At 54.5% G+C, this 17,481-nt stretch overlaps 4 protein-coding genes across 4 annotated transcripts; 2 read left to right on the forward strand and 2 right to left on the reverse strand.

Annotated features, from left to right (window-relative positions):
- Positions 1-417: 417 nt before the first annotated feature.
- Positions 418-3,138, reverse strand: MYCGRDRAFT_97746 (uncharacterized protein; the record flags this gene model as incomplete). Its single annotated transcript, XM_003847230.1, has 6 exons — positions 418-798; positions 911-1,018; positions 1,287-1,793; positions 1,915-2,554; positions 2,841-2,985; positions 3,111-3,138. 6 exons carry the CDS (start codon positions 3,136-3,138, stop codon positions 418-420), a joined length of 1,809 nt encoding a protein of 602 aa, XP_003847278.1.
- Positions 3,139-5,268: 2,130 nt separating this feature from the next.
- Positions 5,269-5,858, reverse strand: MYCGRDRAFT_97747 (uncharacterized protein; the record flags this gene model as incomplete). The annotated part of the gene is made up of 2 exons (XM_003847229.1): positions 5,269-5,513; positions 5,711-5,858. The coding sequence occupies 2 exons, from the start codon at positions 5,856-5,858 to the stop codon at positions 5,269-5,271; spliced, it is 393 nt and encodes a 130-aa protein (XP_003847277.1).
- A 1,674-nt stretch (positions 5,859-7,532) lies between these two features.
- Positions 7,533-9,446, forward strand: MYCGRDRAFT_97748 (uncharacterized protein; the record flags this gene model as incomplete). Its single annotated transcript, XM_003847192.1, has 3 exons — positions 7,533-7,811; positions 8,565-8,576; positions 8,985-9,446. 3 exons carry the CDS (start codon positions 7,533-7,535, stop codon positions 9,444-9,446), a joined length of 753 nt encoding a protein of 250 aa, XP_003847240.1.
- A 785-nt stretch (positions 9,447-10,231) lies between these two features.
- MYCGRDRAFT_97749 (uncharacterized protein) lies at positions 10,232-12,705 on the forward strand (the record flags this gene model as incomplete). Its single annotated transcript, XM_003847193.1, has 4 exons — positions 10,232-10,237; positions 11,087-11,194; positions 11,397-11,425; positions 11,874-12,705. 4 exons carry the CDS (start codon positions 10,232-10,234, stop codon positions 12,703-12,705), a joined length of 975 nt encoding a protein of 324 aa, XP_003847241.1.
- Between the last annotated feature and the right edge of the window lie 4,776 nt (positions 12,706-17,481).

Below are 17,481 nucleotides of genomic sequence, written 5' to 3' on the forward strand. Positions count from 1 at the left end.
TGGAGCCCTCCGGTTCCACATGTGAGCGGTAAAGCTCGCCGAATGGACCGCTACCGTGGAGTCAACCATGGATACCTACTGTGGTCGATCCCGGCTCCCCTGCCTCCGGTACTGCTTCTAGCGCCGTCTTTGTTGAAGCTCGCCGATGACATTCTACCTCTGACCCGCAACGTCTTAGGAATCTTGCCTGCTGCTCCCCAGGAACTCGCCTCCGACGGCTGCGCTTGCTCCTCCCGAGGCTCGCGTGGTGGTGCAGTAATGACCAGTCGTGGTGCTTCATCGTACGGACCATCTACGGGTTTTGTGCATCGTTGGCAAGCTGCTACTCGTCTATCGTCAGTTGACCATTTCCAAGCGTCCGAGGATGTCTTACGCTTCAGTCCAACTTCTCCGATGCATCGACTCTCGTATATGGTCTCACGCCAGTCCTGGTCGTTCTGCCACCGGAGCCAGGAACTGCTCTACCTGCTGGACAATCTCTGCTGGCAGCTCCGACCGCTGGACCTCGATGAGAGTATCATCAGTGTTGCGGTAGCGGCCGGACAGATTGGTGTTTTCACCGCTCAGGTTAGTCGTCGTCGGTGATGTGTTGTCCAGGCCGGTAATGCTTTTGGGCACTACCTTGCGCTTCTGCTCCTTCGCCGGCACGCTAGTGGAGTTCTTGCCTAGCAGAGTCTTCGCCTCCTTCGCCAGGCCTGTTGCTGGTCGTCCTCCATCTATTCGCATGCCGAAATAGTCTTCAGAGATATACATGTCGTCTTCATCACCAATCGACCCTTCATCGTCCGACATGATCTCCTGGTCTTCGAAAATCCGCGGACGAACGATCCTTCGTTAGCTGCTCCGACTAGCTCGATGTGATCTGTTCATGTCAGCAATCAGTCCTACTGTCCAGCATCGTTCGTCTCACCTCCGATGTGGGCTCCTTGACTTGGATGGATTTCCTCCAGGATGGGGTTGGCAGAGAGTTCTGGGTCTGCGGTGTGTACTGTGGAGAGTCAATGAGAAGTTTCTCGGTCTGGCGCAGGTGAGTATACCTGTGAAGAGAATGTAGATTGTTGTGTGGCGAAAGATGACGAAAAGGACTTCCGACGGTGGTCAGCTTCACGTTGCACTTCCCAAACCAAGAGCGATATACTAGGTTGAAGCTGGACATGGCGCCTGCCCTGTCTTGAGAGCTGTCCTGAAAATAGCTTCGCAAATGGAGTGCTTTCTTCCTGGCAGGTGTCAGGTTTCGGGTGCCCAGCTCTAAGAACGCAGCAAATGTTCGACTTCCTAATTTGTACTTGCCAATCCACAAAGTCGCTGGTCGATTCTTCGGTTCGAGATACCGCGGAGCCGAAAGCGAGAGCAAGATCGATTTCCTCGCTGTGGCCTGATCTCGTCATCTTCGTTCTGATTGTAGACAAGCAGGTCGTCGTAGCGCTTCCTGATGCCTGCAGCAGGATGGCAGAGCTTCGCGCCGACCGTGGGTTTGTCGAAGATGTCCGCGACAAGGATGCCTCGGTGGAGTATGTTGGTCCGGGGCGGTTGTGCCATGGCTGGAAGAACGATGCCGAGGCACATGTTGACGGCAGAGATCCGTGAATCTCATAGTGTCGATCGCACAGACTGGTTTGGACCGCTTTTGATTGATCTGCATGGTTCAATAGACGCCGCCAGCAAGTGCTGCGAGCCTCCTCGAGTACAACCTCTCCATGCCATCTGTTGTCCCGTGCAACTTGTTCCCAAACTCCCGCATAGCCATCACCATGCTCACATCCCACACAGCTGTCCCGGTGTGCGAACACGACCTGCTCAGATCAGATCCCAGCTATTTCTCAAAGACCACGAATACGACCATCTCGTTCACTGTTTGCAAAAGCTGTCAGTCAAACACTCTCTCCGAGCAAGTCCGACAGAGTAAGAACTCACAGAGCAAGCTTTCACATCTTTCACCAGAACCCAACTGTTGGTCATATCACCGTCTCCACCAGTGCAAGCGTCTTTTCCGCCAGGCCCATGCATACCGCCTCCGTTCTGCTTTACTTTTCTGTTCGAGGGGCTCGAAGGGTGAATGCTGTCGTCGTGATGAAAGGCATTGAAGACAGTCTGAACGGGTTCCACGATGGGAGCCGTGATGAAACGGATGAAGTGGATCGAGGTCGTCACCACGTGGGACTGGAGGACGGCAGCTTTGTAGGCGTTGTACTCGGCGCTGGTCGAAGCGATCGCCGAAGCAGTGTTGCGGACGACGAAGTTGATGATCTCGGTCCAGGTCGTTGCCACGCTCTTGTTCGCCTGGAGCATAGCAGCTTTACAGGCGTTGTATCCGGCGCTGGTCAAAGCGATCGCTGGAGCAGTGATGCGGACGACGCAGTTGATGAAGTGGGTCGAGGTTGAAGACAAGCTGCCATGGATTCGGAGCATGGCAGCTTTGCAGACAGACTTCGCGGTGGTGGGCAGCGAGATTGCAAGGCGGACGATGGAGTTGAAGAGGTAGGTGGAGCTCGTTGCCACACGAGTGAGTCCATGCTTCGAGTGGGCGCCGATGTGTTTGAACGTGTTCTGGATGCTTTTGAGGATAATGCACAGCCGCATCAAGCTCGCTGCGAGGATTAGCTGATGTCGGAGGAAGTGAAGTGGGAAGTCAAGATCCATACCATGGCGGATCACAGGATCAGTCATGCCGATGACCATCGTGATGAGTGCGATGACTGTGAGAGTAGCCGACAGCGCCAGCACGCCATGGCGGGTTGAAGGTGGCGGTGGTATTGGTCGAGGGCACACGGGAGGCTCTGGCATGTGCGCCAGGCAGAACTTCTGGACGACGCTCTGTACAATGCTGAGAGGTTGCATACCGGGCGGTGCTGGTGAGGATGTCGTGGATGAGGGAGTGATCGGAGGTTGTTGTTGAGATTGAGTGGTGACCAGAGCAGGCTTGGATGTTGGAGAACAGACCGACATGTGGGATGAAGCTGAGGGAGGAGGGAAGGAAGGAAAGTACTACCTTTAGTGAGGTAAGTGCGGCGCTGATGAGTGATTTGCACGTCATCCAGGCATCCAACATGGACAGCCTCTCGACCATGTGGTCTCAGCGACTTCATACGGGAGAGATTGAGCAGACTTACACGGCTTCATGTAGCCAACAGAGATCATGATGCTCTGAGCACGGCGCGCAAATGCTTCTACTTCCTACTACTCGAGGCCTGCTTTCATCTCACCCAGCCTCACTCAATTGCTGCTATCGTCGCGGTCTCGCGAGTGCGCGTCGGCTGACCAGGCCGCCGACTCTGTCACTCTCTCTTGGAGATACCATGGACACAGTGTAGCAGAATGCCTGTATCAGAGCATTTCGCATGAAACCGAGCAGCGTCCAGAGCTATGACTCGCAAAACTCACCCACATGTTTGTATCAAGACCGCCCAGCTCGTCTTATTCAGTGAGTCCATGATTAATATCCCACGACTCCCTCCACCAACTCAAGTTCACGCTGAGCTGAAATTTGTCCACGAACGTGTACACTCCACTTTCACCGGCTCTTGAACCAAGATAGCAATCCACACATCGAGCCCAGAACACGCTTGTGCATCCGTCGCTCTTTCGAATGCAACGTGTCCGGGCGGAAGCGAACATGCGCGAGATTGTGAGCCGATGCGTTCTCATGGATCGTTGCAGCGGACGACGACCGAAGAGGAAGGAATTGAGGGCCAGTGGAGGGAGTCGGAGGTATTGCCGTAATTGCGTGGAGATTGTCGAAGATGAGGATGATGATGGTGAGATTTCCAATCAGAATGAGTGTGAGTGCAAGAAGAACCGCGTGTCTGATGCCGGAGGAGAACTTGTCACGGGTGACTCGCTCTCGGGTTCGGCTCTGCTACGGACGACTGTTTCTACGGCTTTGCGAGGGTTTGACTTTGAAGAACATCTCTCGTTACGGCATTGCTTGGACTCTGCAGCAACATCGCGTTGACATAACAGACTTCTTCCTTCGACTACATTCGAGCGACACTTATCTTCTCAGTACCCGGCACACCGCACGCCTCGTCACGTCCATTAAAGGCCGAGGTTCCTGCCAATCGAATGTGCGGACGCCTTGCGAACGTAGAGCTATCTCCTATCGGACGAGACTGTTCATACGACCTTCATTATCGTCGAAGATGCGCCCTCGAGCTTTGACAAATGCCAAACTCTCTCTCGGTAGGCTAGATCTGGCTTCAACAACTTCCAATTTCAGGTCCATCCTTGAAAAGTCCCTAGAGGTGCTTGCTTCACCGACAGTGCGGATAGTATACTTGGCCGACTGACAGGCACAGCGCTGACACGCCATACTGCCGGAGACTTCTGGAAACTTTACGGAACGACTTCAGACTGGTATTTCGCTGCAATATCACCTGCAGGACCACGGCCGAGGTGATTTGACGCGAGAGCATTCACGCACGATGTATACCACGCAGGTCGAACAGACGAAGTAGTAAGAGAGGACACGATGACAGACGAACAACGAACTGGAGGAAGCTGAATGAGCCGCGAGAAGAAATCGAACATTCGAAGCCTCACATCCAACCTCTGGACGAGTAGACAGCGTTGACGAGCGATCCTGCTGGGTTGGCAGAGATGCGTGATCAAGAGACCGTGATTGAACATCGGACGAAGAAGCACCGTGAGTTTGAGGCGAACTGGACAAGCACAAGGAATGCCGCGAGGTCATACAGAGAGGTGAGGTATCTACTGGAGACAAAAGTCCTCTTTCGCTGTCGTCCTTGCGACAGCTCTCTCATTGACATTCCTCTTCCCGCCTCATGGGTCACGTCTTTCCGCGACCTTCGTTGTTCCAATGGTCTTGCCAAGTCGCTCCCTTCCTCTCCATCGCCATCATCATCATCATTTCTTCTTTTTGTTCTTATTTGCCTGGCTGCTCGGTCGCGGCTTGCAGTGGCTCTTCAAAATTTCTTGGCAAGATCGATACCTGCACGAAATGTCGAGCGTCTTTGTCCTGCTCACTGTTCAGTGCCGTCGCTTTGCTGGCAGTCTCTATCAAAGACTCTGCCGGGATGTCTGGTAAGGTCTCCTTCGACCCTTATTCCACCGGGCTTCCTCCGGAGCTTGGAGTTCTTCTGCGCCCCAGCATGATTGCAGCCTTAGTATCCTGGCACACGCTGAACGAACACGACCGTGCCGAAAGCATCACTTCCAGCCGCGAACCCGAACGAGCAACTCACGCAGGCGCTTTTCCCGGCCGCATACCTCACGGCAACCTGCAACGGAATTCCGCTAGCGACAGAGCTGTCAGACTCTAACAGCTGGAACTCGACAAGTGTTCATGTGTATGAGCACCCTCGCCATCGTCGGATGTAACAGTGTTGCGATGGACTCCGTGATCGCAGCTTCAGGCGTCGCATCGGAACCGGTCTTGCCGAAATTATGCTCCCGAATCTCCTGAAGCACATCCAAATCCAGCAACGGCGATCCTGCCTCCGGACTATCGCCGTAGTCATCCTCTTCCGATCTCCCTCTCCGTCCTTTGCGCGATCCTGCCATCATCACAGAAGATCTCCAGGTGTCACCTGCCGTACAAGAAAGGCGAAGTCTCTTTCCGGAAGTACTGAAGGAGAGCGGCGTGATTACCACAGCGCAATACGCCGCTACATGCAAATCATGTCGGGTGGTTTCACTTCTAGAGTCAAGCTAGAGGGAATCCTCGCCGAGTATTTCCATACCACGCACGCACCTGTGAAAGAACGAGAAATACCATGCAGCCGGACTCGGGAGCTCTGCACTGTGCGCGGAGAGAGTTGCACAGCACAGTAAGTCGCACATGTTCCGTTCTCCATCTCGATACCTTGTGCTTTTGGACCCTCTCTCTTCAAGCTGGACATGGCTACACCGAGCCTACCACATCCGGAGATTCCAAGATTCAGCGAGTCGGCGACCGTGCCTTCCAAGGCGATGATGCTACCTATCCTGAGGTACTGTGGGCATCATACCGATTCAGGCCACAGAGCTGAATACCATGGGAAACTGGATTTGAACACCTGGTCTCGCCAAGCTCCGCGAATCCGTTGCCGCGCAGAAGTCCTTCACAGCGTACAGGATACAGGATTGCAGCGACGGCGGAGTCTCTTTGAGCACAATGGAGAGGTAAATCTTCATCCGCGTTAGCTGCCACACATTTTGCTCACCTCGCTGACTTATGGGAGGCGACGTCAGGAGCGGAGTCTTCTCGCGACCGGTCGGTCATCGCAACATTCGGCTCGTACTGGTCAACACGATTCGTCCTTCGGCTGAGTGTCTACGGCATTCTCCACTTGTCCGTCCAGTGACAGATCCTGACTACATCATTTCCTCGCATGCGGCTACCTCGCAGCTTTTTGCCGGACTTGCATGCTTCGAAGTACGCCTTTCACTCCCGGAGGGTATACATTTCGAATGTACGGACGGATCCTAACCACGAGCAAGTTGTCAGACGGTCCTTCGCCGCCGCCTTGCCTTGAGCACTTGTCCAAACTCCCAAGATCTGTTCCACACCAAAAGGCGACCCTTCGACAAAATACTTTGCGGTCTATAGCCCATCGCACACTCGCTTTCCGATTTCTGGTGATCTGGATTGCGTACATTTCGAGAGCATAGACGCCCAGAAGCAAGCTTCCAAAGCTGCCACCCATCCAAAGTCGTCCCATATTGCCGCTGATTGGTTTCGAGGAACAGTTGCGCCCACATTGTGCCCGGGACATTCCTTTCACGTGGCGAGCGAAAGTCTCAACACCCAGGACGTACACCAGGACCACGAGGACCTGAAACGTTTCCAGAGACGAGAGAGATAGCTATGGCTGGTACAGCCAGTTCATCATCCCGGGAATCCAGATCGGCGATGTTCCACGAGTTGACCAAACGCGCGGAGTCTTGCCATATGTCGCCTGCTTGCGCCGATGTGGGTGCTGCTATTTCCACCGGCTGAGAACTCTGATGCTGGCCGGAAAGGTGTTGTAATCAGCTCGGTTCCACTGTCGTCGCTGAAGGAGTCCTTTGGCGAGGACAGTCCCGTTGTCCGGCCCATGGCGAGCGTGTATGGAAGCTGGACCTTGCATTAACTTACAGGTGGACGTACGGTGTGGAGCTGTGGCACTACAACGTATGGCAGCGAAGTTCCTGCGCTTTATCTCGACGAATAAAGGACGCCTTTGGAGACCCCGCCGACGGGATTTGACATGGTTACGCAACGAGCACGGCTTCAATGAAAACTGCAACGGGAGGCTCAGCAGCCACATCTGAAGCGTGGTTATTGGAATGCGCCGTCGCCATGCAGACGTCCTCTCGGGCAGCGGCTCACATGGCAGGTTGGGTAGCAGGAGTGGTCTGCATGTGGCTATGTGGACACAGACCGATGTCTGATGGGTCCTGTAATCCTTGCGCCGTGCAATTTTCCGGATCTTTACTGCCGAAGGAGCGCAGCTCGCGCAACAAGCACCAATCCGTGGATTTCATCCAGCACACGACGACTCTCTACGGCAGTGACTGTTCTCTGAACAAGTCATAGTGGTACGAAAGAAATCATGACAAGCCAGGCGCCAGTTCTTGGATGCTGGACTTTCCGGACTGATCATGCCGTCTCTGCCATACACACCCTTGAAATCACCATCGGAAGCCTCGAGAGAAGCCTGAAGAGAAGACGTCCCATCACCAGCGTTGACACAGGTCACGAGAGAGGCGTCTCCGTGCTTAATGACAACTCCCTCCAGAACCAGATCGGCATCCTCCAAGGACTCGAACACCTCGAGACTAAAGCCCTGCCACTCCTCCGCAGCATAAACGAAGACCTCACACACGACTCCGTGCGACGCCTCTCTCAATTATAACACGACCTGGCCACAAACCAAAGGAAAACCTCGCTGATCCTACAGAAGTCCTGCCTTTAGGCGACTTCGGCGGCGAATCTGACCGAGCTTCATTGGAGGCCGAAGCGGACGGAGGCGATGCAGATGATTTGGGAACGTATTCTGTCGGGTGCACTCCGGACAGAAGCACGACTCGGGGGCACCAAAAATGCAGAAGAGAGTACCAGGTCCAATCGTCGGCATCATTTCATCGAGGCAACCCCCTCGAAAGGCCTATTCGCAGCACCTTTTCCACGAAGTTCTCCGAGAAATCCAGCCTCGATTGGCTGTTACGCACGAGATCTTCGGTGCCAGCGGCCAACAGCTCACTTCCGCAGGTGACGGTATCCTTTCCCATGATTACGGCGACACGACTGGAGACGATTCCGACCCAGAAAGATGATGTGGGAGACATTCAGTCCGGGAGGAGGCCGGACCCTACTCCATACCGGTTCATCCGTCGCCGGTCCGGCCAGCACCAAGGACCATCACCCGATTCTTCTCTCCTCGCGACAGCTGCTTAACCACGACCCGCTCGTCCCTCGATTGAAACCTCACTCCTGCCTTCTGAAATTGCGAATCAGCATCCTGGCGAAGACAACACTGATAGAGAACGACGACTCGGAGCGAGAAGCGAAGAACCGTCTCATCGAGGAGGAAGAAGACGAACGGGAGGAGAGTCTTGTAAGCAATGGGCGAAAAGTTTCCCAGGGATTCGAAAGCGTAAGTGGCTGCAGATGACGAAGACGGTGTGGTGCACCTACTCGACAGCGAACTTGGCGTTTGACTCAAAAACGCAGATCCAAGATTAATGGCCGGTCGCAGCTGACTACTGAATTGGCAAGATGGAGCGGCAAGATCGGTGGCAAGGCACTTCCTCTTACTCTTCTGCCATGGAACCATCGTCGAACCTTCCTTCCAACCTTCCTGTTCCGTCCTGCCGTCCGCCCCATCTGACTTTACCGTAATCCTTTAGCCCGCCGTACGCCGCCACGCCATTCCAAGACCCTCGCCTCGGTCTGTGCAATGGACTGACTTGATAGCCTTGGAGGGCACCAATCGAAGACACTTTCCACCATGCCTAGATCGCCCAGGCGTCTGAGGACTGACGTCGAAATACACGAATTGAAGTACATAGATCTCCGTCAACGATGTCAAGACGTCCTCACCGATCTCTGCGACAACCTCGCTGCCGCCATCCCCGTCTCCGCGCCGCTTCTTGCAATAGCGATTCGGCTCCCGCGATCTTGGACTTTCACGCCTAGCACTCCACCGCTAGCTCATCGAGTCTCCGCGGTGGAGATGCACTCGACGTGGAGCGATCACTCACACGGATCGACGGTGGCTACCGGCCTCTTCATCTCCGCACCTCTCCGTGGCCGGCTTCCTCATCGCTGGCCCTCTTCTTACAAACGCCGCGGCCGCAATGGCGATCTCAGCTCCCGCTGCCTTCGACTTGCACACCCACCATTGCACGGCCAGTCCACCGGTTCTCCGCAGTCAAGACGCAGTCGATATGGCATCTCGGCTCCCATCGTCTTCGGCTTTTACACCTGCCATTCCACCGCGAGTTCACTTGGTCTCCACAGCTGAGACGCAGTTGACATGGAGCGACCACTCACACCAACCGACGGCGACGGCGACAATGTGAAAGTCGTATGTGAGTACAGTACGACGATCCGCCAAGCCGGCCTTCAACAAACAAGGAGCTCAAGACGAAAACATGAAGAGAGGTCATTCACATGCGGCAAGTCACTCTGATTGCACGACGACAAAGATCCACATCTTGGCAACGACAGTCGCATCTTTCGGCGAGGAATCACTCGACCACGACTTTGATGGATGTCACACAGGTCTACGTCCTCCCTTTAGCTGGCGCCGAACGCTGCCATCGATGGCCGCGATGCGAGCAGCGAACTTTGTTACGGACGGCTGAACCTGGTCATCACCGACCCAGCACGTCTCACAGTACCACGCAAGGTGTGAAGAAGGAATTCCAGCCCGCACAGAGTAACGTCTCATTCGCCGCCACAAAGCGCCCCCTGAATGACATGGACACCACATCTGCGTTCGAATCCAAAAGGGCGCGGATCAGCAGTCTCATCGATGCGCCGCATAAGGTAACTTTAAGTCTCACGCCGACACGGCCTGGACGTCTTTGCCAGCTCCATCGCAAAGATCGAAAATTCTGCCACACTTCATAAAGATGGCATAACTGAGCGAGATGCCGTTGGCGAGGCATTCGAAGCACCTTCTTCCTCATACCGAGTGCAGGAATCAGCTTCCCTCGAAGAGTATGCTGCACAGGACGGTAAAATCAGACTGGCCGCATTGGAGCAGTTTATGGTGGACAATCTTCAAGACCAACGCTGTCAGTGATGAAGGTGAGCTGTGGAGTCCGGAGGTCATGGTGCGAGGAAGAGAATAATGCATCTTGGAAGAAGAACTCCTCGCTGTGAGGAAGCTAGTGTTGTACCTACACGCCGTATCGGTCAATGATACCGCGCCAAGAGGAGCATAGCCGTTACAGTACCGAGCGTGGACTCTGCAGGCGAGCCTGAACGCGCATGATTCGGTGATCTATCGAGACAACTACATCTCGATAGCGCACCTGAGAGATGACGTTCCGAAGAACGACATCAGTGGCACGAGGAGGAGGAAGTTGTGGGAGGAAGGTACAGAAGAAAGTCGAGGGCAACTCCGACGTGAGGCCAATGGTGTGAGAGGGATGGACAGGTGATGTGGGACGAGTGTGGGAGTGGCTCGATGCAGTCGGACGATCTGGCGACGGATGTCGTGATCGGACAAATCCGCACAAGCCCTCAAGACTATCACAAGACCGACGCATGAGAATACGACCAGCTCCGTACTCCACAAATCAGCCTCGTTTCCTTCGCGCATCGTCGTGGCATCGCTCTTCTGTCAACACGACACTCAACGGCGTTCCGCACAACTTCCTTCACCCCGTGTGGCACCGTCTGAAGCAGTTACAAATGAGCCGCAGAAGCAGAATTTGATGGATACCTGGCTCAGCAATACCGAAAAGTCCTTACAGACTTTCTGACCGACCTACTCAGGCTACGGCTCCTTCTGGATCGACAAGTTCTGCGGCAGGAACTTCTCGAAGCTCTCGTCCTTGCAGCGACCTTACCATTGTCGCACACTCTCGGAGTTTGCGGCCGATTCGATAGCCGGAAATGTTGCTGCGGGTAAATCTACCCTGGTTCAAACAGCCAACGTGGCCAAGGCGATCAGCAGCATGGAGGAGGGCGAAGACGGCACAAGCGGAAGCAAATTGGAATCTCTGGAATGAGTCCGGGAAGTACTGTCAGCTGGGGAGCGTATGCCGTACTACACAACTCGGCCGGTTCACGGAGAATAGAACCTCTAAGCCAAGGCCGAGGATCTTGTCAGCGCCATCGAGAGTAGTCCTGCGGGGTGTGAGTGTGCGCCGTGGCGTACTTGCTGCGGCGGCTTTGGGTTGGCGTAGTGAGAATATCTTTGAGGAGGCTTCAGATGTTCTCAATGATATAAATCGAGCAGATTTGGTCGCTCCAAGACGCAGGCTCCGGGTACGCTCGAGTTCAATTTCAGTCTTCCAGTCATCATCCGTGTCTGACAACGCTGAAGTGAGGACATGTAGCTAATGCAGAGCGAGCAGTTGACCGGTGAATGTAGACAGAGCAATCGATCCAATCGCCAAACCAATTCCATGTTCAGAGCAACGTCATACAGCGGGACCTCGTCGTTGTCAAACGAGCAGCACTACCGAAGCACCGCCCAGCCACCTCTCCACTGCGACGACGATAGCGAGGGCGAGTTGACAGGACTGGAGGTCGAACAGCTTCTCGTTTTGACGAATTCCGTGGATCTGATGCGGCTGAATGATTCATGCTATGGCCCATGAATTTCGGCCGAGGCTTCAAGGCGAATATACGAACAAGCGACAGTCCATCTTGTGCCATCGCAATCGCCAATGTCGACATTCGCAGGAAGTTGGCATACTGGTACGTCTGACAGACATTGGCGCCCTGATGGTTACACAACAAGAGCACATGCATATCCCTTGCTTCCGCCGAAGTTGAATCACACGACGCAAGGGGGATATCAAGTGATTCGCGGTCTAAAAGACCAGAGACTGCCGTCTCGGCACGAGAAACTGCGACCCGATGCTCCCACGGAGCCTCCTTCTCACTGCAACATGGACGTTCGAAGATCGAGGAGCTCGTCGGGACCACTACGAACACACGATCCTGCGACGCGGAACCAGGCGCTGGAAGCTCGAGTTTCTCGACCAAAAATGGCTGCAGCAAAGTCTGGAGCTGAGTCTATGTTGCGAACGCCAGCAGTAGATCAGTCCAGGACCGGCCGCTTGTCTGAAGAACAATCAACAACGGCATGCGAAGAGTCAAAATCCACCTGTGCGACCTGTCAGCATGTCCTCTGCAAATGCCGCAGCTACGGGCCAGGTCTCGTTCGAAGTAGCCCGGAGCCGGACGATGAAGACCTCTGCCTCTGCTTTCCGTGTATTCTGAGCTATCTGGGACGCTACATCGAAGCCTCCAGCGAACGGCAATGCTACCCAGAACTTCAAGCAAAGGGTTTCTCGCAAGAACAACAGCTCGCCATTGCCGAGGAGTGGTATTGGATCAGCGTCGAGCGTCACACGGCCATCCAGGATTATCTCCACGGCGTGGGAATACTCGGTGATGGATGCGCTTGGAGACCGCCGCCGGTGTCAGCTTTGACGATGCGTCCGAGGTCGCCACCTGCGTCTTTGTCGACGATGAGGAGCGGAGTGGGAGTGGTGGTTGAGCAGAATGGACTACCAAAGAAGTCTGGATGCAAGTAGGGACTCGACGTAGATTTCAGTTACGGGATACTTCCGTAGGAGATCTGAGGGGACTTCGTCCGGGTAGAGCACCGTTTCTGATTCATCCCCCCGCCAACTCCAGTCTCTTCCCAACAGCACATCTCCCGGCTCTTTGATCGGCCAGATAGCGTTTGTCGCACGAGCTGGTATCACCATTTCTTGGCCTCCTTCCACAACGACTTATTGACACTCGCCTGTTCTGGAGAGACTGTACGAAATTGTCTCTCACAAGCCTGCCTTCTGGCGGATATATGGACGATTCACTTCTCCGTGAACAATCTAATGCCGGTGATCTGGCCGACGCAGGGACGGTGGCAAGCTCATGTGCTCGATACAAACCACGGAGCCCTTCGAGATCTCGACTGCGGCCGTTTGGGTTCCACGATGCACTAAACCTTCTCAAGATTCGCTTGGATCTCACAGAAGCTTGGCCGCGGTGAAGACTTCAACAGGATTACGAAGATTGGGATTGACCTAGAGAGGTGTACTGGCCTATTGGTCGAGTGTGCACATCGGGTCGGACTTTGACCTCGAGTTCCATTGCTGTTCAGTTCGTGACCATTCGGTCGAGAGAAGACGGAAGATGTGCTCATCGGTACGTGAGAAGGCACAAGATGTCCTAGGCGATCTGGCGACCAGTAATGAAACGACTGTGATGGATGCGCTTGAGGACTTGGTAGCGGGTCTCATGGTAGATTGAGTGTCGTATTGACCGAACAATGTCATACATGCAGATCAATGTCCGCAGAGAAGTCTCAAATGAGGAGCGAATGCGAAATGTGAGCTGCATCCGCGTTCTCGAGGTTGGTAGCAATCCTAATGATGAGATGGTTTCGCACAGGAGTGCCATCAGCGTGAAGAACTTATGTCCACAAGCTTGTCAGACTCGGATTCAACCGAGGCCCATCTGCCTGGCTGTAGAAACGGCTGCTTTTCGTTTCAACGCCTTCTGGCCCAAAGTGAAGTCCCCCTTGCCATCGTCCGGCACACTCAATTCCAGTCCATGTAATTCCATCCCGATTCATTGGCGATCTCTCCTGTCCATCAGGAACATCTTTCCTCATCGTCCCAAGCAGGACACTCTGCCTTGACTCTCGTCTCGGAGTCTGGTCGCTGCCAATGTCGCCAGGGAAGTCAGCGTCGTCGACGAGATCATGAACGGCGCCGAAATGAGCAGAACGTTTGCTTCGGCTGTACCGGTGAGCCATGCCACCATGTTCGCAGGGTACCGATCGAGATGCTCGAAAATGAGATGTCAAAAAGTGTGCGCGAAACATTGTATTTGCCCGTTGTCTCAAATTGCATGCTGCTGAAACTCATCTGCCGATCAGCGTCTGTATTTCCAAATCGGAAATCTGACCTTGGTGTAATTGCGAATGGCTGCAATGACTGCCATTGCCGACCGAGTAAGAGGTCATGAAAGGTCCAACGCTCGGCGATTCTAGGGCAGCAAACGCTCTGCAGTCGGCCTTCTCCGAATAGTCGGCGTGGAAACGCGGCGTCCTTGTCGCGACTGCAGAACATCCTGATCTCGGAGGACGGATATGACGAGCTTGCGGCTGCCCTCGGCAGTTTTGTGCGTTGCTTGATCGTCATGTCAACAGCACTGTTGTAGTGCTTGGTAAGGAGGCATTTAGCCGGGCAAAGTTGAGCCTGACGGTGGAGCAATCCGGGTCGTCGATGCCAGCGTGACGTACATGACCTTTCTAGTAGAGATGTACTAGTCCGACCGTGAGTCTGTTGACCACAGCGTTGCTCTGTGCAGTCGCATTGGTTGCATTGACGATGGCCGGCGGGCCGGCTGGTTGGTTGTGCTTGTGCCTCTTTCGGGACTTGCGAGCTCGGTATCCCTGTACGCATGCTGGGTCAGGTACACCAGGAGTCGAAGCTATGGCGACTGCTCTCGGCGTCAGGGTGGAAAGGCACAGGTTGATGCGGTGCCAGGCTCGAAATGGCCACAACATCTGACTTGGACACCCCCGTCTTGCCAGAAGTATCCCATACTTCCTGTCCAGTTTGGCGGACGACAAATATCCGGCTCAAGGTGAAATCGTCCTGAAGTTGTGGATCGACAGTCCGGCTTCCAGATACGTCCGAACGTGGCGTTTCGATCGACCTTCGTGAACGGTGATGACACATCCATTCTTGACTTCTGCAGATCCATTTCCCAACAGCTCCAAGCCTTGGATCATCGCCCGGTGGTCTTTCATGCAAGTCCTTGGCAGCTTCCTGCGTCAAGCCAGAGTCAGGAAGCTTTCGGTATGGTGTGGTCGGTAACTGTTGTTCCACGTTCGCAGTCCGCCCGAGCGAGACGAAGCATTGTCACCGTGCACATGATCGGTCGGCTTCCCTTTACGCAGCCGCCGCGATTGCAGAGCTGCCAGGCAAAGTTATGTCTGATCTCTGCTATGCGGTTTTCGGGCACTGCGCTCATCGGCAGCAAGGGTTGACGATGCCGGCTATTTCGACGAGTCCGGATGCGCCAAGGAAACAGAAGGAAGACGGGAGAGAAGAAAGGGGAAGGAGATGAAACGGAGAGGATGAGGATGTGAGAAGAGAGAAGACAAAGGGGAAGGTGAGCATGGCCAAGTCGTACACCGCACGGACATTTGAACGGCGGCCAGGAGTCTGAACGCCGAGCAGAACTGGCGGAGTTGGACATCTGGAGGCTGCAGAGTTCTAGAGCATGCATACAATGCGAACTGTGATCAGAACAAAAATTGAACGTGATGTTCGGACCTCATGCGGAAGTACGTCTGACTCCTCATCATTGTACGCTGCTTGGAGAAGACCTACCAATTTCCTTTGCGTCATCGGCAGATTAAAATTGGCCGGAGGAAGACCTTCAGAGCTTCAGGCTGAACACAATCATTCCATCCAGGCGAAGGGAGGCAAAAGCGGAGCGACGAGCGGCGTACAGGGCTTGCGCATATTGCTTGACCGGGCGAACGTGCCTCGACTCCAACGGATTCTCGCGATCTCTCACCTGCCAACTCTTGGCTCCACTGCATTGCATCCTATCATATCTCATCACGTCTTATCACTCAAAATTCCATCGATAGCCGAAAGTTTCTCAACGAGGCTTCGGGACCAAGCACACGAACCTGGTGAAGCAGGAGACGCCGAGCACGACCGTAGAGCACAAACTCAGCTCTTCCGCATGTACAGCACGTGGATGTCCTTTTCTCCGCTGGTGGTGCGCTCCAACTCTTCTGTCATATGCGTTGGCGGCGTCGTCACCAAGCTCTTGCATATTGTCCTCCTCCTGTTCGATATCCTCCAGAGTGCTCGTCCTGAACATGGTGTCAAAGGTCACGAATGCCTTGAAGCAGGTGAAAAGCGGCTTTGCAATCAGTGCGGGAGGTGGTCGGCGATCGAAAGGGTTGTGGAAGCAGTCATAGATTCCGGCGGCAGTTTGGCGATCGTGGTGACGATGTGCGTTGGAGGAAGAGGTCGTTCGAGATGAACGGTGCGAACAGGTACGAAAAAGTCGGCCTGACGTGGTCGAGGGAGGAAGGCGCGGGAGACATCGTGTCCCGTCTTCTTCTCGGGGCTTCTACTCGCTCGTGCCGACCCCCGGCAGATGGTCATCTCGTAGATTATCAGGCGTCGTGATCAAGCCAGTCTGGTCATGAGCTCGAAGACTTTTACTCATGGCGCCATCCTCCACGCGCTGATCGCGGCCCTACCGGAGCATCCGTGACGCGCTCACTGCAACTGTGCGACAATAAGGCCCAGTGTGGTACCGTATGCGATTTGAAGAGCGTTGAAGTCGAAGATGTCGTGGAGGGTGGATGGTAGTTGTGGAGACGATGCTTGTGTCGGGTACGGCGAAGTCGACGATGGTGGTGCGGAGGGACGAGACGACGGAGGACGCGGAGTCGGAGTAGTCAATGTATCCAGAAGTGAGCGTATGTTCCATTGAGAAGGGTTGGATGTGTTGACATGAGAAGCAGACGGAAGTCTATGCTCAACTTTCAGGTCTCCGTAAAAGATCTTAACCGGCTTCCGTAAAAGACGTCAATCGAGCTGACTGCCCGATTCCGCGATCTGGCAACACTGTCCGAACCACGCACCACACCGTACCTCCTACCATGCTCTTCGGCCAGCACAACTAGCAACAATGGCTGTCAAGCGCACTTTGCCAGCTCGCTTGTTCGATCATGTCGCCGCAGGCCTACCCGTCCACCCGGGCTTGCTTCCTCGACGGCCTCTACCACTTCCTACGCGACCTCTCTTCTGCTCAATGGCTGATTGACTATCGGCCACCTGGATCTGATGAAAGATGCGAGGAATGGACGGTACTAGGCAAACACAACAGCTGCAGCAAAGCTCGTCAAGGAATCAATACAAGACTCCACATCGCTCGAGGAAGCCTGCGCCGATTTCTACGAGCACCGATATAGTGGGCAAGAAGCTATGCATTGCTCAGCTTGGATCAAGTCCGACTCTCTGCGTGCGGAGCTCTTGGACTTCTCGACAAAGTCAGCCCATACAGGATTGGAGTAACGAGCGAAATGAAACGATCATCTATCTCGACGGCATGGGACCACGCCTGGCAAGACGTGTGATCTAGGCTCCCTCCCGAGGTCCCACTTTCTCCAGCCGCTAAACGAACAGAAGATAACGGAATCAGAACTTCAAGGCTGGCAGGCTCAATCAAACGTCATGCTCTTCTGTCGATGCATTTGAGCACACTACGGCCGATCTCAAAAGTGAACTACTGCCTTGTCCTGCAGCCACTTTCCCTTGCCT

Source organism: Zymoseptoria tritici, chromosome 16, assembly GCF_000219625.1.
Source record: "Zymoseptoria tritici IPO323 chromosome 16, whole genome shotgun sequence".
Classification (NCBI taxonomy): Eukaryota; Fungi; Ascomycota; class Dothideomycetes; order Mycosphaerellales; family Mycosphaerellaceae; genus Zymoseptoria; species Zymoseptoria tritici.